Source organism: Pelodiscus sinensis, chromosome 14 (genome assembly GCF_049634645.1).
Source record: "Pelodiscus sinensis isolate JC-2024 chromosome 14, ASM4963464v1, whole genome shotgun sequence".
Classification (NCBI taxonomy): Eukaryota; Metazoa; Chordata; order Testudines; family Trionychidae; genus Pelodiscus; species Pelodiscus sinensis.
This window is the reverse complement of record NC_134724.1, coordinates 42,601,574-42,627,257: the sequence shown is the minus strand read 5'-3', so window position 1 is coordinate 42,627,257 and position 25,684 is coordinate 42,601,574. Positions and strand designations below refer to the sequence as shown.

General features: G+C 43.1%; 1 protein-coding gene across 4 annotated transcripts in view; it reads right to left on the bottom strand.

Moving 5' to 3' along the window:
• The window catches only part of ICE2 (interactor of little elongation complex ELL subunit 2), a 53,642-nt gene that overhangs the window by 27,607 nt on the left and 351 nt on the right, over positions 1–25,684 (bottom strand). For all 4 annotated transcript variants that reach the window (XR_012895851.1, XM_075897685.1, XM_075897686.1 and 1 more), the window contains exons 2-7: positions 21,567–21,671; positions 13,661–13,925; positions 11,687–11,806; positions 8,007–8,141; positions 4,551–4,673; positions 2,979–3,138 (exon numbers count right to left, since the gene is read on the bottom strand). Coding sequence is in view for 3 of the 4 variants with exons in the window: in XM_075897685.1 (XP_075753800.1) it covers positions 2,979–3,138; positions 4,551–4,673; positions 8,007–8,141; positions 11,687–11,806; positions 13,661–13,925; positions 21,567–21,671 (908 nt within the window). In the remaining variant the exon portion in view is untranslated. The remainder of the gene's footprint in view (positions 1–2,978; positions 3,139–4,550; positions 4,674–8,006; positions 8,142–11,686; positions 11,807–13,660; positions 13,926–21,566; positions 21,672–25,684) is intronic.

The window sequence follows — 25,684 nt, the reverse complement described above, 5'->3', positions numbered from 1 at the left end:
GCAACCAGTGTAGACAGCTTGCCAGTCTAGACGCACCTGTAGGGTTTTGTTGTTGTTTTCTACTGGAAGGAGTGGCTTTTACTAACATGAAATTTATATAGCATTACATTGTAACAATAGTAATAGGAATTTTTTGCTAATTATTTTATGAAACTGTAGTAAATGTTTTTCTAAAGCTCTCCCCTTTTACAATCAATTCTTCAATACTATCCCTACTCTACTATAATTTATAAAGTTTGTGAGGAACACATTTGCTCACTTCATAGAGAACATACCTTACAATTTTAAAATTCAAGTAGGACATTTCATTGCAACCATATGATAAAAAAATAGTGTGTCCAAACTCAATGTTAACTGTAGTACCTTTACAGGTTGTTGTTATTCTAAGTAACAAGGCAGGAGAGTGTTTTAAACCATATCAGATTACTTTGTTATCAGTTTGTCTGCTGCAGAACAGAGGACAAACTGCAGTAGCTCATATTTTTACGTTTACTTTTATATGATAATTGAAATGAAATTAGACCTTTTTTATTTATAAAACAAAAAAATTCCTTCCTGGCTCATTTATAGATTACAAATTACATTAACTCAATTGGTTTTTAACAGAAAAGCATAGTGATACTGAGCAGAAAGGCCAAGGTATCTGCATCTCAGATAGATGATTCCTCACAAAGCAGCAAAATCACAGCTATAAAGATAGCTGAATTTTCATGCTGACTTTTTTATAAAATGAAAAATGCAAAATGTAGATCATGGTACAAAATACTGAAAAGAGATCCTCAGACAATGGCTTTACTGGGAGGGAATGCCACCTCTCAATATCCTAAGATTCTCCCCCACCCCGCTCCCTGTTCAGCTTCATCTTTATCTTGCACAGTTTCTAGTTAATAGCTTTCACTTAATGGAATTATTTGACATAGATATGTAGTGTTGCGACAGCCAATATATGTCACTATATACTAATAAATGTTCTGTAACAGAATTAAACAATTCTTTTGTTGATGTGTGAGCCATGTAAGAATACAGCTTTGTCTGCCATGGCTGTATTGGTTCCATAGGGCTAATAGAAGGAAAAAACTAATTTCAGTCAGAAAAATAAAGCTCACAGAATACACGCTAGAGATATACTGAATATTAAGTACAAACATTTTTACAATTTGTTGAACTACACTTTTGCAGGATTCTATATAATACTGACCAAAATCTACCAGACACACACTAGACCATATTCCTTGAAGAGGAAAGGAGGAGTTGTCACAGCTATGAGTTTTTGTTTCTTTGATTTTTTTTTTTAAACACATGATTATGGTATGTCTTGGTATATAGATGAATCCATTTTCAGTCACTAGTTTTTGCTTTTCAGAATGGTCAAACACACTGGAAACATACAAAATGTGAGTCAAAATTTCAGAATTTTTGGAAAAAAAAAGCAACTGGTACGGCGTCCTCAATTGTACCTTCAAAATTGCTGCATATGGCCTGAGGTGGGTTTGGACTGACTAGAACCCTGACCCGGCTGTTGATGCTGGTGCCTGTGGCCATTTCTATTTTGCTCCTAAGAACAATCCTGACTGTTTTCCAAGCTACCTTGCATCAACCTAACTCTGTAGTATCAACCAGGGGTCAGTCTCATTTTTAAAAAGCATTTAAACATTTGGAAACCAAAAGATGCTTACATTCCTTTTGAAAATGATATTTAGGCTCCTAAATCAGTGTAAAAAACTATCAGAAATCTCTGGAAAGACTGTTGTCAACAGCCTTGTAACTTTCTGTGTGGGCTAATGTCTAAAAAACAGAATTACAAGAGGGTCTTAATTAATCCCTCTCTTTGCTTTTGTTGCTTTTATTTTTCCGTTGCTTTTCTTGATTTTTCTGATCCTAGTCATAAAGGTCAAGCCAATAGATTTGAGGACAAGGAATTTCTTAGAAACACCTAAGTAATCTTACAACCACCACAACAGAAGTATACATTATTTGGCTAATGATTCATAGTGTTACAGAGAATCAGTGCATAAGTATAAGTATGTGTAAGTAGGGAAACACTATCTGGACCATTAGGATTTTCAAATTCTTTGTGTACCTTTGGAAAGGGACTATAAAAATGCAAATTTTGGGAACAGATGCATCATTAGTTTGGTACAGGCAGTCCCCGGGTTACGTATAAGATAGGGACTGTAGGTTTGTTCTTAAGTTGAATTTGTATGTAAGTTGGAACCAGTGTCCAGATTCAGCCACTGTTGAAACTGACCAGCAGCAGCTGAATCGGACACGCCTGGGGCAGAGCAGCTGGGGTGCTGCTGCGTTGGTCCCGCAGCGCTGCTGGGTTGGTTCCGCAGCGCCGCTCCTCGGCGCTGCGGGGACCAACCCGGCAGCACCCCAGCTGCTCTGCCCCAGGTGTTCCCAAGTCAGCCGCTGCTGAAACTGAACAGCGGCTGATTCCAGGAAGCCCGGGGCAGAGCAGCTCTGCCTCTGGCTTCCTGTAGTCAGCCGCTGGTCAGTTTCAGCAGCGGCTGACTTGGGGACGCCTGGGGCAGAGCAGCTGGGGTGCTGCTGGGTTGGTCCAGTAGCGCCGCACCTCGGCGCTGTGGGACCAACCCGGCAGCGCCCCAGCTGCTCTACCCCAGGCATCGGTGAGAAAAGCCTGGTCTGCTGGTGGGAGAGGGGGCTGCACTAGCTGCCCACCCCCTCCAGCAGACCAGGGAGACGTGGAGCGGCTTTTCTCGCCGTGGAGGACGTGGGCGGCGGGACCGCAGCGCGTCTTGGCGGTCCCGCCGCCCGCGTCCCCCGCGGCGAGAAAAGCTGCTCCGCGTCTCCCTGGTCTGCTGGGGGGAAGCGCCCCCCGCGCCGCCAGAGGCGGCGACAGTGGGGGAGGCACCCCGCACTAGCGGGGCCCCCACGCCCCCGTTTGTAACGAGGGGTGCAACTTAAGTCGGACTGACGTAACCCAGGGACTGCCTGTATATAAAAATATACTGTACCTGCAATAGGAATCATTTTAACAGAAACAGGGATTTCCCACTGTTCCTTGTAGCTTGGTCCATGATTATTCAACAAAGTAAATAATGTCAGACTGTTTAAAACTACTTGAGGATAGTATCTTAAAGCAAGTTTTTCAGCATTTGGATCCAAACTAATGTCCTGAAACAAATAAAATAAATCATTAATGACATTTTAAACATTAACAAGCAAAACCAAATTAGTTATAATCAGTTTTTTTAAAAATATGTATTGAATAAATATATTTTAAAGGAAATGTTCAAATGAAACATTAATATTTAAGTTCAAAAATCAAAAAACTCTAAGATGCTAGAAGTGCACTTTGAATCCTAGACATATATCTTATAGCACACAAAAACATATAGTAGATTTCTATGCTCCTGTAATTCACAGAAGCAGTAAAGCAATAAACAGCTGCAGGACATACCAAAAAACAAAAAACAAACAACAATCAAAACCCATACACATTTCTTTCCCCCACAATTAGTATTTTGTTCCAGATAAATTACAATTATGGGGGAAAAGCAAGAACCACTAGCTATTTCTTCCAAGGTTCTTGCTGGTGAACTGTATTTGGATCACAACAACAGGACTACATTTGATGTACCAGGAGATATGTTAATGCTTTCATCCTGACTTCTCTTCTTGCATTTCAGAAATAAGCACCAACACTCCAAAATACAGAAGTAGTTGTATCAAAGGCAGCACTGTGGGGTGCCAGGTGGGAGATGGTCCATGAGGGGAGACAGTTTAAAAGCCAGCTCCCCTCACAGACTGGCTGCCCTTGTATCAGAGGCAGCAATGTGGAGTGGCAGCAGCCCTTGTCTCGGGGGGAGGGTCTGAGCTCCCGGACCCAAAATGAGCTGGAACTGAGCTGGGCTGCAGGCCCATCTGGCTCCTAATACACTTTAAACGGAGAGCCGCAGCAGGAGTAGGTCCTGGACCCTGCACAAACTGGGAATGGGCCAGGCTGCTGGCCAGCCTGCTAAAAAATATACTGGTGTCGGGAGAGGGGAGAGAAAATGTGCGTTATCTATAGCATTAACCTATAAGCTTTTGCTTATCAGTTAAATCACTGCACTATTGCATCCCTAGTGTCAACTGCTTATTACTATGTTTATGTAAGGATACTAACAGTAACTTAAGATATATTTTAAGAAAGTAATCTAGCATAACCTAATAAACTGTAATTCAATGTCTAAATTCACATTCTTTAACAGATAAAGACCAATGAGAAAAAAAAATCCTGGGTAAACTAATTTTTTTTATAATCCAACTTACTCTACAAATTACTGCAAACAACAGCTCTTTCTAAATTCATTGAAGGTTACAGATAGTCAATATGTCACATTCTAAGGGCCTCATCCAATGTCTACTGAAATGAATGGACCTTGTTGCAGTGAACATCAGCTATTGCTGTTAGTGCTATTTCAAACCTTTAAATGGCAGGATTACTTTTACAGAAATACTACAATGATCATGCACCTCTAAAGACGGATGTGAATAAAATGTCTACCTTTCATTAATACGTTGTAACAACAAATGTCACTCACATCATGGATAGCAGAAGCTCTCTGTTCCGGGGCTGCAACAGATGCTATAGTTTTATAATCCGTGGAGAGCTGTAGTTGCATCTGCATGGCAGGTGAACATACTTTAACAAATCTTGCCTTTCCCTTAAATAAAATCAAATGGTATCAAACATTTATTGTCATCAGTATTCACAATAAAATATTGTTTATATAAATACCCTCTAAAATTAAGTCGCTTATATTTTTAAAATATGGATATAGAATGGTTACATTGCAGTTTCCAAGCTGATTTAGTTATTACTGAAGCATTATGTCTTGCAAGTTGTAACCTATAGCAGAAATATGGAAGAATGATATAAATTGATAAAGAGTTACATATTGCAGCATTTCCTATAGTCCGTGGCCCGGTACCGGTCCATAGAAAAAAAAAATACTGGTCCTCAGCAAACAATCACCCGCTGGGCGGGAGGGAGCCCAGGTTAGCACTGCCGGGGTGTTCCGGGCTCACAGATTGCCCGTGCGGCACTGGGTCCCCCAGGCTCTGGGCCGGGCTGGGTGGAGGAAGTAGCTGAGGTTGCTGGGTGGTGGCGATCCCTGTGCATCTCCCTGACAGGGCTCGGAATAATGAGTAGGATCCCAGGCAGCGCTTACTTCTTTGGTAGGTGGGTGGGTGAGTTTTGCCCGGTCCTAGCACCCTGCCGCCCGCTGGCTCCTTCAGAGTGAAAGGGGCAGGGGCTGAGAGCTGCCAGCCTGTGCCTGGGGGCGGGCTTTCTACACAGGCAGCACAGCGCTTGGGAACTGCCGGGGGAGCGCAGGCCACTTGGCAAGGGCGGCAGCAGGCCCAGGGAAAGGGCTTTGTCTCCCCGATGCATGTGCATTTTCACGTGGCCGAGCCGGTCTCATTGGTTTTCCTGTCACGGGACACAGCAGTCTTGGTTTGTTTCTGCGCGGTGCGACAACGTGTACGTCTTCTTAGGTTAAATGCTTAAATTTTCTTTGTTTATTTTAAATTAAATACCCTCTCGTTTTCATCTTCAATATTGAAAAATGGCTGAAGAATGTGATTGGAAATACAACTAACAAATGTTCAAATGACGTGCAGCCTAATAAAAGTGAGAAGATGATAAAAACGCTTTGGACCTGCAATTATTCTGACAAGTATTTGAAATTTGGTTTTATAAGTGTTAGTAGTGATAATCACTTACCATTATGTATAATCTGTCATGCAGAACTATCCAATGAGTGCATGAAACCATCAAAACTGAAATGCTATTTGGAATGCAAACATCCAGTACACAAAAGTAAGCCCATAGATTTTTTCATAAATAAGAGAAATGAATTATCTTCTGCTTAAAAAAAGAAAAAAGCATGAAAAGTGCACTCTCTATGTGCTCTTCAAATGAAAACTTTGTGTTGGCTTCATGTGACGTTTCAAAACAAATAGTAGGTTGTTCACCTACTGTTGGCGAAAAGTTAATACTTCCTGCATTGCATATTATTTACATCCCATATTTATGGAGGGGAGAAAAGGAAATCGGTCGGGATCGCTGTCTTTATACAACAATACAGTGAAACGTAGAATTGAAGATATGGTGAAAAATATTGAAGAAATTCTCGTACGTCGATTACAGAATAGTCAGTTTTTTGCATTACAAGTGGATGAAAGCACAGATATTGCTGACGCTGCCAATTTGATGTCTTTCGTTAGATATGATTACGAAAGCTCCATTCAAGAGGATCTCTTATTTTGTAAACCATTTCCAACAAGAACGGCTGCTGAAATTTTTAAGATAATAGACTAGGCTCGAGCAATGGCAGGGTCTCACACTGGGATTGTCCTGCGGATTTGAGCTGCAGCGCCAGACTGTGCATTGGTGCACTGTAGTATTCACAGAGAGGCACTAGCTGTGAAAACTATGCCATCACTTTTGAGTTCCACTCTTCAAGAATGTGTGAAGTTTATAAATGATATAAAATCTCGTCCTTTGAATTTCAGAATCTTTACTGCTTTGTGCAACAAATTAGGAAATAAACATGAGCATCTCTTACTACACTGTGAGGTTCGATGGCTGCCGAAAGGAAACATTTTGAAATGACTCTTTGAAATAAAGGATGAAGTTTTATTGTTCTTGGAGCGACACCCTCCATTGGCAAAAGATGTTATATTTACATTTAAAGACAGGTTTCATGAATTTGATTGGTTAACAATGGTGGCTTACTTATGTGACATATTTTGTCTTTTAAATTACTTAAGTCTGAATTTACAAGGCACTAAAATTAATTTTTTCAAAGTTCACGAAAAAGTTGAGGCAACAATTAAAAACTTGGTTTACGGCCACAGTGAGTTAACAAGAAAACCTTTAAATCTTTTTGTACTTTACTGAACTACAAAAAAAATATGCTGAAACCAATATCTCAGATGCGATTTCTGCAGCAATCCAAGAACATCTGTTGGGGCGAACATCAAGCTTAAATGAATATTTTCCTCCAACTGACACCAGTAAAATGTCGATTAAGAACCGGTTTACTGCTGACACCGAAAATGAAGAAATATTACAACTGAATGCATCAGAAGTGGATTCATTAATTGAACTTTCCTGTGACTCTGCCTTAAAAGAGAACTTTGATAAACTCTCCTTGATTGATTTTTGGTTGTGCTGTAGAAATGAATATTCACATTTATCTGAGAAAGTCAAATTCTTAATGCCTTTTGTCACAACATAGAAGTGTGAAACTAGTTCCTTGTCTTTGGTTTTCTTCAAAAATAAATATAAAAATAGTTTGAATGTCGAACCAGATTTGAGGATAAAACTTGCTTCTTTTGCTCCTGACAAAGTTATGTGATGCAAAACAACATCACCATTCCCATTTGTTCTCTTTTTAGTTATTTAAAAGCTATAAAATGCACACATAATACATTACTTATATTCAACTCATTAAATTACAAATGAACAAACATTACAATTGTTAAAATTCTACAGCTTAAATTGCAATTAGGGTAACAATAAGTTGGGCAGTATTTTATATCAAGATTTATATTATGTACTATTATTATTGTGAATAAATAACAAACAGTGAAAATTTATTCTTTCATTTTTTTATATGCGTTTATATTTTTGGGCTGCAAAAAACAGTAGTAAAAATCCGGGTTCTAACTAAAGTTAAAAGTTTGGGAAACCCTGGTCTAGCCAGCTTTCTATCCATCTTACAGTCCATTTATCCAATCCATAGTCCCTTAGCTTCCTGGCAAGAATATTATGGGAGACCATATCAAAAGCTTTCCTAAAGTTGGCACTGGGGGCTTTGGGAGGACCAGAAACAATTTTGCTTAATGAATATGCAAATAAATGTTAACAGTACTCCAAAAGCTCATGAATGGATTTACTGGTCCCCAGAGTCAAAAAGTTTGGGAACCCGTGACATATTGCAATGCCTGATGAATTAAAGTTACCAGAAAATAATATACATATATTTTACCAATACAAGAAGATTTTTCTCCAGCTTCAAGGACAGTTCTGTATTAAATTTGCCTCCCATGATACTGGTGATGTCAAGGAGGCTGTAAAACTCAGGGTACTTCTTCACACGTGCAATGCTAGCACTTAAAAATTGCTAAAGAAAAAGAAAGAAGTTATGTAGCCTATGTATCAATACTGTACCAGTTTCACAAAAATTACAATGTTGCTGCAAAAGTTACATCTGCTTGTGTTTTCAGCTATGTATTTCACTCATTTCTGCAAATAGATTATGTTCAGAAAATTTCTTTGTTCTTCTTTAGAACTCAGTTTAACAGACTGTGACCAGAGGAAAAAGGAAAAACAGATTGGTGGGAGGCTGTTTGGTTTTTTTGTTTGTTATTTAAAGCACTGTTCCAGAAAATAGGTAGACATGTGCTCCAATAACATGATGGAGACAGGGTTATCATCCTCCAGCATTGCCCTGGAGTCTCAGGAATTAAAGATTAATATGTAATTAAAGATTATATTGTGTACAGAAACATAGAGGAATACATCCAGCCGAAACTGGCACCTCTAGATGGACGTGAGAGATAGGAACATAAGAGAGATGGAGGGATCATTTTGTGGTCAAGAGTCAGGAATGGAATATCCAAGATACAGATTCTATACTTGGATCTGACATTAAGTCACTGTGTGATCCATAGCCACATTTTAAAAAACTGATCCTTAAAAATACCCATAAACTGTGGCCACACACACACATGGTCCACACCCACATTTAAATGGGTTACTCTTTTACTGTTATTTTTCCTCTGCATAAATTGCTGAGAGTTTATAATTTCACAAGTGGCTATACGTTCTTATGAACTTGTTTTGGGGCTCTGCAGAGGATAAGGCAGGAATAAAAAAAAGCGCAGAGAAAGATTAAGGTGCTCCTATCTCACACATTTTTGCCAATTTTAAAAAGTCTTAAGGGATATTGGATTTATTTTTAAAATTCTTCTTCGAGAAGCCAGCTAAGTCATCTATGACTGTGGTAATTGAGAGCCATAAGTAACATTTGTTGTTCTGTTCTATGAAAAATTTACACAGATGGGGAAAAGTCTCAAACTTTTGAAGTTTTGGGTAGAATGCAAATAAACACTTGTACTGTGTCAGCTATGATTGTTACAGCTCCATAGACTTTTTATATGTATGATACAATAAGGCTATGTCTATACTGGTGCGATCTAGTGCCAGAAATATGCAAATGAGGCTAAGCGTGGAATATTGCTGAGCCTCATTTGCATATCTAATGAGCCACCATTTTGCAGAAGAGGCTCTTCCGCAAGAAGGAGTGTCTACACCGCCTCTTGTTCAAGAAGTGGCAGTGTAGACGCTCCTTGCGCAAGAGCCTCTTCTGCAAAAATGGCGGCTCATTAGATATGCAAATGAGGCTCGGCAATATTCCACGCGTAACCTCATTTGCATATTTCTGGCACTAGATCGCACCAGTATAGACATAGCCTTATTGTATCATACATATAAAAAGTCTATGGAGCTGTAACAATCATAGCTGACAAAGTACATGAAGATATTAGTACTCAAAAGATTTGTATTCAGATACTAATCTGTAAATATATGTTTAGGTCTGTCAAAAAAGAAGAAATTGTTGGGGCACTTTACACTGAAGTAGTTAAGTCCTTCTCTTAGCAAATAAGCAACATTCTTTGTAGGCTCATGGTCATGCTCAGCCTTCTTGTTGGACTCTGGAACATTGTTAATCATTCCTTTGCCATAGTATCTGTTTTATATAGGCTTCAGGTGAAGAAAGCGAAGTTAAAGAGTAGGGGAATGTTCCCTGTGGAATCGCATTCCTATGAACCCTGGATGCTGAGACAAATTACACTAGTTTCATATTGTGTTCTCAGGGACCTTAGTAATTCATTACTTGCACCTAAAAAAAAATATTCCATTATCTGTTCACAATTGCTGCTTCCAAGATAACTGGAGGCAAGTAATTTTGTTCAATATAAATCACAGACCAAAGGACAAGGAGGAATTTTTACATTTGAAGCCATGTTTTATGACTAGGATGTAGGGTTCTCTGTTTAAAAAAAATGGACAAACTGCCACAATACACAAGAAGGTTTGTTTATAACAAATCAAGATTAACCTCAGTGTTAAACAATCCATGTTTTTATTCCTTCATTTTCTGAAACAATAAAGCTATAATGTCAGGACCTCCCACTTCTGTACCCACTGCAAATTAGTGCAGGAATAAAGGCAGAAATTCCACTCTTGCCTCTCATTCTTATGATTTTATTTTTGTTATTCATTATTTTACAGTACGGAAGGAATATGTACTAATGTAATAGAAAAATACCTCAGCAGAGGTCTGCCCTCTTTGCTAATGACATATAACTGCCTCATTTTCCTAGGATAGTCTTACCTGTTCCAGTATACTGGGTGACCTTTCCCAGCTTTGCGTAACATCACCACCAAATTATAGCTAGAACAGTGTGAAATAAAATGGAACACTTTTTCAGAATTCAAGAAAATAGATTCAGTCCCTGGCCATCTGAGAATCATTCCATATAATGGATAATCCATGTAATTCACTGCATTATCCACTACATGACACTAAACCAGTAACATCTATTTTTTGAAAAAAAAATGCATTTTAAGGTGTAATTTCTGGCTTGCTATTGGGACTGAGTGGGAATTTGCTGCAATATTGTGTAAGAACACTGTCGTTCCTCATCACACCCCAGTTTTCCCTAGATGCTACATGCTTAAATAGGTGGTGTGGAAAAGCTTCTTACTCTTAGCAGAGACATAGACAAACAGGTATGACTGATTCCTAGCTGTCTGGGGCATTGGTTGCATGTCCATGGAGAGTTTAAAATAATGGGCATTTGAAACCTAGTAAGCTCATGAATGGCCCAATCCTCCAACGAAGCCAGCAGTATCTGACCAGGACAACAAAGGGCTGAAGAGGAGGGACTGGTGACAATATTTGCCCTAGAATAAGAGCAAAGAATGGAGGAGGCAGCCAGGTGGGGTTGTTAAGTGTGGGCTGCTTGAAGGAGTCCCTCCCTGACTTGGGACAAAAATGGAGTCAAAGGGTTTGACCAAGAGAGGGGTGGGATGGATACCTGCGGCTGACCAAGACAAACTTTGCTGTAATTTTCTGTTCTCTATGTAACCATGAACTTTTTATGTTGTACTCCAGACCGCTAAGAAACCCTACAGTTTTTAAAATGCTAGATGAGAGTCAGTGCAAATGCTGAAGGTGCATTGCTCACTTTGGGTATGCACCACTCTCAGGTGTCCAATTCAGATGGACTTGCTGAAGGGAGCTCATGGTGTGAAGGAGTGCTGAGGACTGTGAGGTTCAGTCCATGGAGGCAGTGGGGCCAAGGGGCTTGCCCTGGTGAAAGACTGTGACCCTTAAGGTGATCTGGCACACTGAAAGGGTTCTCCCAAGGATTGTTCGAAAGCACCAGACCTATGGATCCAAAATAGACACAAACAGTATTCTGTCACATGCTTTACTGATAGAAAACTACATTTCTTGATGTAGTCAATGACCTCAGTTTACTGAATTTATACTGCACGTCTGCTCATCCCTACCTAGTATGTTTTTATTCTTTTTCCAATATTTTCATTCAATGAACGAATGAATGAATGAATACAACACACAAACATTTCTGTTACCTCAGTATAAAGCAGTGCATCCTCAGAGATGGTATCATAATCCTGAAAGCAACTTTTTGCGGCATTTTGTGCAAACTTTAAAAAGTCTGCTATTTCACGGTTCACAAATTCCTTCATTTGCTGAAATAAGAAAGGAGATATATGAGTCCCATTTTGAATACAACAGGAAAAAAACAAAACCCCCAACCCTGTAGCTAAACTGTAATTGTAAATACGAATTATAATAAAAGATAGATTTACCACATCTCATTACATATCTGCGTATTTACAAAGTATCTAGTAGATTATGTAAATCACACAAAAAGTGACTTGTCTAAAAAGGCAGTGCCAGTATCTCAGTGCAGAACTGAAGAGAATATGGCCCAGCACTCACTAAATATTCTACATTGGCAGATTCTTGTACACCTCCACTGAAGTCAACACAAAATGCAGCTTACACAATTAGAGCCTATTACCTTAAAAAGAAAGCTCCCTTCCTGCAACAAATACTAGTAATCTAATTAAGGAGAGTGAAACATGGGCACTGTTAGAGCAAGCTGACATGAGCCCGCCCCTGTCTACATTAGCACTTACACTGCTGCTAACAATAGCACAGTAGCCCTGTTGCTGAAAGAGAAAAAAAAAAGAGGCAATAATTTCTGGTAAGTATATTCACGGACACAACATAAGAGAAAGGAACTGACAAAATGAAGGAACCACAGGACCATCACGGTCATAGAGGAATAGCCACAGCCAATGAATCCATTAATGCCACTTACAGGACTCAAATCTAATGATGCAGCCACCCAGTTTGAAGAGCAAATATAATGTCGCACGTGCTATAGCAAGTATTGAGGGTCAACATGAAGGTCTTCCACAGTATTAAAAGAGTGAGTCTTTTATTATGGGATGCAGCCTAAGTTATAAGCAGCATACAAAAATCACAGAAACATAGGGTTAGAAGGCACCTAAGGGGTGAGGCCAAGTACACCTACACCACCGATGACAGACGTCTTTCTAACCTGAAAAACCTCCAACGAAGGGAATTCCACACCCTTCCTTAGAAATCTATGGTAGTGCTTAACTATCTTTAAGGTTAGAATGTTTTTCTGGATCTAAAATCTAAAACTTCCTCACTACAGATTAAACCCATCATTTCTTGTCCCAGTGGATATGGAGAGAACAATTGATCACCATCCTTTTTATAACCACCATTAATGTATTTAAAGACTTATCAGATGGGGAGCTCCATCATGTCCCCCCCCCCATTTCCAGCATTGCTCTGTCCGAAGTCTGGTAGCTCCATCACACAAACAGATACACAAAATTTGTATCCAGGTATCTGCAAAAATGATCCATGGATAGAAAGTGGATATCTGCACATACGCATGATGCTAGATACAAAATGTGAATCTGCATCTGCAAAATGATACACGGATATCTGCATCCAGGGATTCGAATATACAGTGGCTCTGCAAAGCTCTATGGACACATCATGCACTTTTTCCAGCTTTAGCAACGAACTGATCTCACTGCAGGCTGCTTCCCACACAACTATTCTAGGCAGCTTTTTCTGAGGTGGGTTGTGACAGGGCTTCTAAACTAGTTTACCCATCATAGAAGGACATATTCATCATGGTGTAATCTAACTTCTAATACAGTTAAAACTTTATGAAATTCTACATGTGTGTACTGAATTTATTACTTATTTTATGGTCAATTCATCATTTTCACTCCTCCTATAACAACCATCAGAATTAAGGACAGGAAGCAGGAGGCATCAAGGAAACTATTCAACTATGTTTAGAGTAACGAGACATCAATTATCCTCAGTAAAAAATTCAAATTTCATCGCTGGAGAGAGAAAACATAGGAGAAACTGGAAATGTTTAAGGACTTATAATTATTATAAAGTTTTAGCAACAAATAACTTTTAGAAAATGCTCTTTGGATTATTAAAAGGAATATTAGGAGAAAAACAATTTTAACACTTACCAAGTACTGGGAATATTCTCTTTCATATTTTACACTAAATTGGTGGGGTACACGTTTTTTTGAAAACTTAGTCATTAGATATAAATATGTCTTCTGCTCCTTCTCAGTCAGATTAGAGACATAAGGATATGGGATTCTGGGCTCTGGAAAAGGATTATCATAAGCCGTGGATCTAACTTCCTCCTCAGCTGAAGCTGCAGACTGTTTGTTAAATGTTTTCTCATCTTCTACAGCGTTAACTGATGCCTCTACATTTTCTTCATGTCTGAAATAAAAGTGATAAATGAAACAACTTACAATTTACATTTTTCACATGGAGATTTGTATCTGAGAAAACTGAGGCTGGCAGTCACGGCAGACCTTAAGTTTTCCAATTATCAGACAAAACGCATCATAATTAATAGAACAATTCTGTTATTATACCATTCCACCATGTACATTTCATTATTCTGTGCTCTATTTAAACAGTCAAATCCTAGGAATGATGGGAGTTTCACACTGATTTCAAAAGAAGAAAAAATTGGTCATTATTTCTATTAGATCCACTCCACTTTTCCAGGAAACATGTATAACAACTTGTTTTTTACTAAAACAGACTAACACAGCTATCCCTCTGGAAAGTGTAACAATGAGGAATCTTGTGGCACCTTAAAGACTAACAAATGTATTTGGGCATAAGCTTTTGTGGGCTGGAACCCACTTCATCAACTGCATCTTGTTACACTAGGTATGGAAATGAGAGAGCCAATCACAAAACATAGGTACTCTTTATTCTGGAAATATCTTCACTATGAATGAGGCCTTGCTTCCTACTCTGTTGTCTGCCACTTATGTATGTAACGTTGTTTTAGCCATGTTGGCACCAGATATTTACAGACAAAAGGTGGATGAGGTAAAATTGTTTATTTGCCCAACTTCGGTTAGGCAGATACAAAATCTCTAGCTTAGGCCGTGTGTATACTACAGTTATGTTGAATTAATTTACACTGGCACAACTACAGCAGTGTTAAATTAATTGTGTTTCTGCAAGCTTAATCCCTTGCATCAGCAGTGTATGTGTCCTCATCACATTCATATCAATTGTATTGTCACTATGGGACAGGTCCTGAAGGCCAGTAACAGTTGATGTAAGCAACATGGCATCTACGCTGACACCGCATTCACCTAGCATCAACTATGACTCTACATTGCTCCAGGATGTGGTATTATGCTGACACAGAGAGGCACTTACATTGGCGGGACACAAATTTAAGTGAAGATGCTTCCATAGTAGGTTGACACACGGCAGCTTTTGCCACCCTAATCATGTAGTGTAGACCAAGCCTTACACAGAGTTCTTCTTCAGGCCTGAAAAACACACTAGGGTGTGTCAACTATATATCAAAGCAGGGTTGGCCAACCCATGACTTGCAAGCTGCATGCATGTCTTCAAAGAAAAAATTGCAGCTTCCGCAGCCGTGGCTCCGAAAGAGACAGTGTGTTTCTGTCTGCACAGGACAATGCTGCAGACTTCAAAATGGCCACCCTTAAAAGGCAATGCCTTCTCTGTTCTTAAAAGGGCTGTGGCTGGCCCCCCCCCATTTCTTCCCTCCTGCACGCTCCCTCCCCCCCAACAACTTTTTTCCCCTCGGCTCTTTGTGCTGTATCCACTACTATTTTGGCTCTTCGTAACGGATTGGCCACACCTGTATCAAAGGATCACTCAGAATGAAGTGGTGCATCAATCCACCATAGTAATGGGAGGGAAAAATAAAACTGGGGAGGGATACCAGATTAGTGGATTTTAAAGACTATAGTTATAAACAATACATCCAGTCTGTTATTCACACCATAATTTTTACTGTGTAGCAACATTATGTATTTAAGCTCCCAATCTTGCCTTTCAAGGTGTTGTGCAGGCTTCCTTTGAGGGTGGAACCTGACAGCTCAGATACAAAGTGAACACTTTGTGAAGTGTTCACCCACAGGTGAGATGGTTTTGTCTTTTATAATTTTTCTGTGAGAGTTCATTCCAGAGCATAGGGATTGTCTCATTTTAGCCACATCATTGTTATTGGGACATTTAGTGCACTGAATGAGGTATATCACATATGATAGACCAACTCAAAATCCATGGATCTTGAAATGTGTGTTGTGAGGGGTGTTGGTCATCATAGTGATAAGATAAATCTTCAGTGGTGATACTCAGACTGAGGCATGGGAGTTGCAAGTGGCTCTTTAATGTGGATCTTTACAGCATATGATATTAAAACACTGATTTAATTATTTAACCAATCAGGATGATTTTCACTACATTACTAATCAGTTATAGAATAAATGGTCTCATTTTGCTGCGAGAATTTTTATATATTATAAATAGTAATTGAAACAATGAACTCACTCTACTGTGGCTTTTTTGGGTAGTGCTGATCAGCAGTTTGGCTCCTGAGCTAGAAAAGTCTGAATATCATTTGTCTACAGCAGTGGTCTCCAACCTTTTTAAGCACAAGATCATTTTCTAAATTTAAGTGCAATCCAGACTGTAAGTTGAGCCTGGGGAAGGGAGCTGAGATGAAGGAGGAGGTTCAGGCTCTGGGAGGAAGTTCGGGTCTGGGGGGACTCAGGACTACAGCAGGAGTTTGGGGTGCAGGAGGGGTTCAGGATATGGCAGAGGTTTGGAATGCAGGTTCCAGTTGGGCACCGCTTACCACAGATGGCTTCTGGATGATGGTATAGTGGTGCTAAGGCTGGTTCACCCCACTCTGGCTCTGCACCACTTCTAAAAGCAGCTAGCAAACTCCCTTCAAACTCCCTGTCCCCCCTCTGCTCTATAGAGATGGGGTATGGGGGGGGGGAGAAGAGAAGGGCACCCAGATATCAGCACCACCTTCTCTTCTTCCCATGCTTTGCACAGCAAGCAGAAGGCTCCCAGGAGGTGGGAGGCAGCTCCAAGGCAAAGGGCAGGAGCAGCATGGCAGTGCTGAGAGAGGCAAATTAAATGCTGGCACAACCTCCCAGCCATACCTGTCAGGATCACCTGTCAAAGGCTTCAAGATCTACCTGTGGATCCCGATCTACTGGTTGGTGACCACTGGTCTACAAGTTTTGTGTCTGTTCTCCTGGCAAGGTCTGAGGCCATCTTTAAGTCCGTTACTTATAGTTGTTAAACTGTGTCAACAATTTGTATTCAGCAAGGCCTGACTCCTGAAGTGAAGTTGTGACAGTAAAAAAGAAGTACTTGACATTGAAGCATCTTTTAAAATGGAAGAAATATGGCTGTAACAACTGGGAAAAATCCAGATTTCAAAGATTTCCCCCCCCCACACGCCAAGAACGGAGCACACCAAACAGTACTGGAATCAGTTGTTAAAACAAGATAACAATAGTGAAGAGCAGCATGGAGGAGGAAATGGACCTAACAATAGGAAGCAAGATGTTCAATAAGCTTTTTTTTTTTTTTAAACAACTTCAGCATATAAAGGCTTACTTAGCCCTTATGTATTTACAATACCGATGTTTTAAAATGAGCATATTTTAGGTTAACAAAATGAACATTAACTGCTGATCTTGGAAAAACATATTTTAGAGATTGGATTTCAGCACTAGAAAAAAATGTCTCAAGAGCTATTCAGACCTAACAGTATCACATCCACAACTCTTAATAATACTTCACAGCTGTCTCACTGAATATGAGAATATGTCCATCCTCATGGCACAAACTGGCAAATTTAATTAAGCTGCAGCAGAGACAAGATGCTGACTCAGATTTGCCAACATAGGAATGTCAAGAAATTCTAGCAGTTTAAATTGGCTACATTCAGCACAGAATTAAATGGCAGCACATCAAGATTATTTTCCCGTGCAGTGCTGTCAAAATCTTCATCAGAGTGCATACCAAAATAATCCGACAGGGCCTTTCCATTCATATTTGCAGTTATACTTTATTTGAGCTGACGATTTAAAATTTTCCCCTTCATTTTATGCAATCCACTCTTCTCTCAGCTACAGCTTTCATGGGGAGAGAAGAGTAGCATTTCAGTTAAATATTATCAGGGGTCCTTAGTAAGGATGTTAAGAGGCAGGTAATCAGGTAATCGTGTAGTCGATACAATTTGTACAGACTACACGATTCATCGATAAGCGAAAGCACTCAGAAAGAGCAACCCCCCACTGAGGTTCTGCAGTTTAAATGTAGTAAGAGCTGGGCGTACCTTGCACCAGTTCAACAGCCCCTATCTGTGGGGGATCCCAGGGAGGAGCTGGGGCCCCTCACGGATAGGGGCTGCTGCAGGAGTAGCCTCCCTGGACCCCCACCCCCACTGGTGCCTCTGATGTGTGTGTGGGGGGGAAAGAAACGGGGGGAAGCAGCATTGCGGAGATGGTGCTGGCAGGGAACCAGATTTTAAACTGGCTCCCCCAAGGACCAGGGCCTGCTCCTTCCGCTTGCTGCGTTTAATACAGAGGCATCAAGAGCGGGGGAAATGCCAGTAGTCGACTCCACTGTCTGATAAGCCTAGGCTTATCGGGTAGCTGACTACTCTTTTACATCCCTAGTCCTTATATAAAGACTCACAAATGCTAGGAATATCTGGAAAAGAAGAGCATAATTCCCATTTGTAATGAATTACCCAAGTCCAAACTCCCTTGATTACAATTCCTTAAATCTCATCACTGTCTCTTCTGATACCTTGGCACACAGCTGTCTCTTCTGATTCAAACTTACCTCTGTAGTCATTTTAATAAAATTAAAATTGCAATTTAGGCCAAAAAGATATTAGGGAACGATGTACCTCAAGACTACTAATCACATTCCAAGTGTATCGTCGGCCAATCCTAAATTTCATGCAGGTCTTGAAAAATTCAAGAGTTTTCCTACAGAATAGCTTAATCCACTGGTGAAACCAACAGCATCAGTCCAAGTCCTACTGGATAGAGACATTGCCCAAAGTAGTGACAGGGCAAGGACTACTGTACTCCCGAAAAGCCACTCAGACTCATAGACTTTAAGGTCAGAAGGGACCATTATGATCATCTAGTCTGACCCCCTGCACAGTGCAGGCCACAGAATCTCGCCCACCCCTCTTAGAATAATCCTCTCACCTATGTCTCAGATATTGAAGCCTTCCAATACTTTGAAGGCCCCAACATGCAGAGAGTCCTTCAGCTGTGATCTGTGCCCAATGCTACAGAGGAAGGCGAAAAACCTCCAGGGCCTCTGCCAATCTACCCTGGAGGAAAATTCCTTCCTGACCCCAAATATGGCGATCAGCTAAACCCTGAGCATGTGGGCAAGACTCACCAGCCAGACACCCAGAAAGTTCCCTATAGCAACTCCTATCATCCCTCCATTGACCTATTTCCAACTGGAAATGAATGGTCAATTAGTTACCAAGATCATGTTATTTCATCCAACCATCCCCTTATAGAATCAGAACTGGAAGAGACCTCAGAAGGTCGTCAAGTCCAGCCCTCCGCTCTAGGCAGGACCAATCCCATCTAAATCAACCCGGCCAGGGCTTTGTCAAGCCGAGACTTAAACACCTCTAGGGATGGAGACTCCACTACTTCCCTAGGTAACCCATTCCAATGCTTCACTACCCTCCTAGTAAAATAGTTTTTCCTAATATCCAATCTGGACCTCTCCCACCACAACTTGAGACCATTGCTCCTTGTTCTGCCATCTGTCACTACTGAGAACAGCCTCTCTCCATCCTCTTTGGAACCTCCCTTCAGGAAGTTGAAGGCTGCTATCAAGTCCCCCCTCACTCTTCGCTTCTGCAGACTAAACAGACCCAAGTCCCTCAGCCTCTCCTCGTAGGTCATATGCTCCAGACCCCTAATCATTTTGGTTGCCCTCCGCTGGACCCTCTCCAATGCGTCCGCATCCTTTTTGTAGTGGGGGGCCCAGAACTGGACACAGTACTCCAGATGTGGCCTCACCAAAGCCGAATAAAGGGGGATAATGACATCTCTGGATCTGCTGGCAATGCTCCTCTTAATGCATCCTAATATGCCATTAGCCTTCTTGGCTACAAGGGCACACTGTTGACTCATATCTAGCTTCTCATCCACTGTAACCCCCAGGTCCTTTTCTGCAGAACTACTACTTAACTGGTTGGTCCCCAGCCTGTAACTATGCTTGGGATTCTTCCGTCCCAAGTGCAGGACTCTACACTTGTCTTTGTTGAATCTCATGAGATTTCTAGTGGCCCAATCCTCCAATTTGTCTAAGTCACTCTGGACCCTATCTCTGCCCTTAAGCGTATCTACCTCTCCCCCTAGCTTAGTGTCCAGGGAAGGAAAGCTGAATTCAGGTCTTCACATCTCTCTCCAAATAAATAATTATAAAAATTGTTCCTGTGGGACGAGAGTGACATCATCACATCACTCTGCATCCACAGGAACAAGTCCCACCAATTCCCAGCCTGGCCCTTCCCAGGGCCCATGTGGAGGGCTGGGGCTGACTATGGCACAGCCTGGTCCCTCCCAGAGGCTTGGGGAAGAGCCAGGTGCCACCCCGCCCTGGCAGCTGGTGGAGAAGATGGACAATCAGGGTGGGGGAGGGAGGGTAAGGGTTCAGAGGTGGGTCCGGGGGGGGCAGGCTGGGGGGGAGACAAGGGGCCAGCAAGAGCCAGGGTGGCCTTGGGGCTGAGGCCTCCCTGGTGACTGGGAGCGGGGCGTGGGGGGGGGGGAGCTGGGGCCAGTGGAACCTTGGACCCTTCCCAGCAGCAGGAAGGAGGGGATTCCCGTCCTGACAGCCAGGGGAGAACCCGGCATGGCTTGCGCCCAGCCCTGCCCAGTGGCTGGGAGAGAGCTGGGTCTGGTGCAGTTCAGCCCAGCCCCTCCTAGCAGTCAAGGGAAGAGCCGGGCCTGGCATGGGAAGCCTCTGGGCGGGGCCCTCCCCAGAGGCAGAGGAATAGAGCAGGGCCTGGGTCAGCCTTGGGCCCTCCCCGGAGGTGTGTGGCGGAGAGGGCGGGGCAGAAGGGAAGGGGAGAAGAGCCGGGGTTGGGTAGCCCCTAGTATAGGTAAATGAAGAAACTGTTTTTGAATGGATTAATATATATATATTGATCTGAAATATTGAATCCACACATAGTCTAGTAATTATTTGGTTTCTGAATCAGGTTTAGTTCGTTTTTAAAAATACATTAGCTCATCTATAAAAAAAGAGTCAGAAGACAGAAAAACTGATGAAAAAAAATCAATGTGCATACTCAGTTTTCTGAAGAAAGGGCAGATTGCGTGTCACAATGCTCTAACGTACGCAACACCTGTATTCTCTTCTCACAAATAGCATGACAACTCCTTTAAGCCATACAAATTCTAGTCCTACTGTCAACAAGTGTTAGAAACAAATGTTATGGAATTAATAACACATGTGCCATTATCATTGCTGATTTTGTAGCATCCCATTTCTCATTTTTCAGCTGTATGTAGTTTGGTTAGCTTTAGTTGCCGTTTAAGACAGTGATCTTGCCTATAAAAAAACCTAGTATACTATTGCATCTATGCAAACAGACATATCGTTAGACATGAATAAATGGGATTCTAGCTCAAACAACATCATCAGCCTTCTCCAAATAAAATAAAGATGGAGTGGGACACAGACAGCCTCACCAAAGATACTGGGCCACAGGGAGCCTCATCTTTGGAAGTTGCCAGTGAAGAGAGTTTTGCTTAAGGTTTTTGCTTGGGATCAGCGATGGAGCCGAGTATCAGACCACTTACCTGAGGCATCAGCTTGTCTCCTGCTTTAGGTCCCCAAAAAAGAAGATAGAAACTGTCAAACAACTGAATTTCCTTACATGTTGGGGTAACAAGATATATTTTTCCTTGCTGTCGTGTTTTTCAAGTTAAATAAGAGAAAAAAGTATGTTTTGACAGGCAACACGGAGAATATTCACAACAGCTTAAAGAGAATACATACTTGTTTGACAAAATCCACAGGTCAAAGAGGGTTGGAGCCAAGGAATATTTTTCATAAATGTTCCGTGAGAAAAACACTTCACTACCATTTATTGGTGAAGTGTCCCTGGTTTAAAAAAAAAAAAAATTACACAACATTACACAACATTATATATTACTACAAGTTAATGTATTACACAACATTATATAATACTACAAGTTAATTTTCTGAGGGTGTATCTGCACAGCAAAGTTATTTTGGAATAACAGCCGTTATTATTAATATAATTTGAAATTATTAATATAATTTCAAAATAATGGACGACCTATTCCGACTTCTGTAAACCTCATTCTACAAAGAATAACACCTATTCCAAAGTAAGGCATATGTAGATGCTCCACTTCTGCTATTTCGAAATAGCCCTTCACCAGGGCCATTCTAAGTTATTTCTGCTGGGGCTCTAAATTGAGCTAGCACATCTACATTAGAGAAGCCTCAGGCTTTCCTGCAGTGTAGACAAGCTATTTTGAAATAAGCTATTTTGGAATAACTATTCCAGAATGCCTTATTTCAAATAACTGTGCAGTGTAGATATAGCCTATGAGCCCAGTAAACAGAGGAAGTGTTGGTAATACTGTTGGACAATGCTGACCTTCCATGGCTCGGCATCCCCACAAGAGTTATACTAGGGCTGCTTGCTCTTGCCCATCCTGTCCCTGTCAGGGAGTGAGCAAAAAGTGCATACCTCATCTCCTCCTGCTCTCCCTAACCAGAGAGAAAAATGCAACAAACTGTGCACTGTCCCTTCAATCCCTGATGAAGGGGAACAGCCAGTCATGACCCCATAGAATCCAGGGGTGGGAGGATGTTTTAGCCCCACCCCCAAAGAGCACCAGGGGGTGGGAAGTTCAGAGCTGAGGCAGTCCCAAATGGTGGGGGAGAAAGAGGAAAGCACCCCCAGCCAGCCTGGTAATTTTGTCTCTTTTCAGTATGGCTTTGAGAAGCAATCCCATTTGAGGTAAAGCCCATTTTCCTGGCACAACCAAACCTTTATGCTGCTTTGAATTACCAGAAGAGGAAGCTGTATACTGTATTTGGTGGTTCTAGCTCTTACCAGTTAGGAAGAGTTTTTGAACAAACAAAAACTCAAATATGCAGTAAGGACGTTAAGGACTAGGAAACTATGCCATACACCAATTGGTGCTCCAGGGAACCCTGGGGTTCCGCGAAGCAAAACTAGGGGTTCCGCGAGGAGCTGGCACTCCCCCGCCCCCTCTGAAAGACAAAGAGCCAGCTAGCCAGCAGAGGCATGGGTAGCGAGTTGTATGGGCTCGTGGTGCCCATGCTCCACCAATATTTGGAACTGGAGCGGGCCACGGCCCCCGCCATGTGTCCTCCCACCCCGGTCCCAGAGCATCTCTCCCCTGTTCCTGTGCCCATCCCCGCCGTGCGCAACCTTCACTGAGCTTCCCCTTGCTGGCTGCTGCCGCCCTGCGCAGTGTGCTCAAACCGGTAGGCGGGGAGATGCCCAGGCATGCCGTAATGTCATGGCCTGGGACTTTAAAACTGCTGGGCCCTGCGTTGCGCTGTATGGCTGAGTTGCGGGTTCGGAGTCTGGGGACGGAGTGCAGACTCCAGCCCCACAAAGTGGAAGGCAGAAGGTAGGAGAAGGGGAAGGGCTGGGAGAGGAAGGGGCTTGTGCGGAGGGGCAAAGGAGGGGAAGGCACCAAAGGGACAGGGTAGAGGAGAGACAAATGCCAGGGGGCCAAGTGCAGACAATGAGGAAAAAGGCAGGAGGGGATGTATCAGTGGGAGGGGGACAGGGTGATGCTGGGAGAGGAGAGGGTAAAGGCATTGGGGGCTAGAGAGGGGACGGGGAGGTGCTGGGACAAGGCTTGAAAGAAGGGGTGGGCATGAGGGAGGCCGGGATGGAGCAAGTCATGTGTGAGGGCACAGAGGCATGAGGGAAACGGGGGCAGATGGTGGTGAGGGGGTGGGCATCAGGTAAAAAGAGGGCAAAGGGGGCAGAAAGGGAAGAGGGAGGCAACAGGAGGGTCCAGGAGTAAGAGAAGGTGCAAGTGCCACGGAATTCTGGGGGTGAAGCAGAACGGCAGAAACCTGCAGGGGAGGGACCAGCACCAGAGGAGAGAGGCAGGGCAGGTTTGTAGAGGGAGGTGTTAGGAGAGGGGATGAGGAGAGGTAGCTCACATGATCAGAGTGGGGCTACTGGGGGAGTGGGCACAGGGAGAAGAGAAGGGCTGGTGGAGGGGGGGCAGGTTGCAGGAGGGCCGAGGGCTGTGAGAAGGGCAGGAGTCAGAGGAGGGTGAGGGGTTGGGGGGGCAGCAGGCATCAGGGGAGCTGATGGAGCAAAGGGAGGAGACATGGCAGCAGAGGGAAAAGGTAAAGGTTTAAAAATAGTTATTAATAACTTGGGTGCTACAGTGGCACATCCAAACAAGCCACATGAACTCAGTTCTGGTGCACAACACAAAATTCATTTTGCTCATGCGAGGAAACTCTTAGGCTGTGTCTACACTGGCGGTTTCTTGCGCAAGAACATCTTGCGCAAGAGTTCTTGTGCAAGAACACGTCCACACTGCCATGTGCGAGCTGTGCTTTTGCACAAGAACATCTATGGCAGTGTGGATGCTCTCTTGCCCGAGAAAATGCAGATGGCCATTTTAGCCATAGGGCTTCTTGTGCAAGAAATTCATGTTGCCTGTCTACACTGCCCTCTTGCGCAAGAACAGTTGCACAAAAGGGCTTATTCCTGAGTAGAAGCATCATATTTCTTGCGCAAGAAGTCCTGATTTCATACATGAGAACTCCCACCAGTACATTTGGGACCACATTAGTGAGGCTTAGGGGTCTTTGGAGGGTTGTTGGGGTTTTTTTTGAATCTCACTTGTGTGGCCCCAACAGACTTTTCTGTGGGTCAGTGACCCTTGACTCAAAACAGGTTCCTCACCCCTCTCATAAATAGAGACAATGCTAAAACTTTGAGTTTGACATAATATTTTATTTAAAAATGAAGCCTGGCCAACAAGCCCCCAAAGGGGGCCAAACCCCCATCTCACCGCAGCATCATAACACTCCTGCACCACCTGACCCCAAATCTGTGTCCTGAGCCCATCATACTCACAACCTTCTTGCCCTGAGTCCCTCACATATCCAGCCCAAACTCCTGCACCCTCAACATCCACAGGCCTATGGCTTGCTCTGCACCCCAACCTTCCACCTGAGCCCAACACTCCCGAGCCTGGAGCCCCCTCTTCAAGCCAACATCCCCTTCTCCTGCATCCAAATTCCCTCCCAGAGCTTGTACTTCTCATCCCTTCCCACACCCAAATCCCTCATTCCCACCCCGCACCTCCTGTCTCAACCTAGAGAGAGCGTATAAGGGCTGGGGACAGCAAGTGATGGAGAGGAGGGGAACAGAGCAGATCATGCCTCAACAAACGGGGGTGGGGGTCTTGGGGAAGGAGTGTGATTTTCATGCATTTGTGGGGATTTTCATGAACTGGTGGGTCCCTCTCCCCCCCCTTTTTTTTGCGTGACAAGCCTAGGGGTTCCTTGAAATTCTGAGAAGGGTTCCTCGGCCAAATAAAATCGGGACACGCTGCCCCACCCACATATTTATTGGAGAGTCAGTGGACTAGTTGCTTCCTCCACTCTTGCTGCCTCTATCCGAGAGAGGCAGCAAAGGGGGGGGGGCAGGAGAGAGGGTACCAAAGCTGCACCTGGGGATCAGCTGGGCGGCGTTGCTCCTTGAAATGTCTCAGCAGCGGTTGCCAGGGGCAGCGCAGAGCTCAGCCAGCTGGGGACTCCCCGCTCGAGTGGATGGAAACTCGACCAGCCAATGAACGGCGATTTAACAAACTCAGCGTCCACACGAGACTTCTCTCCCCCCCCCCCCCGCCACATGGGGGGGGCAGGCGGGGTGCGGGCCGGTTGCTCGCCCTGGTGCTTTCCCACTGACAGCCCCTTTGCACGGCAAGCGCCGGGCACAGCAGCCCTGCCAGGGCGCCCGGCTGCAGCGCGCGCTCCCCCCGGCCCCGCCCACGCGCCAGGGGGCGCCTGCACGTGCGTTCAACGAGCTCAGCAGCGAGGGGCGGGGAGATCCCGCGCGCGCCGCAGCA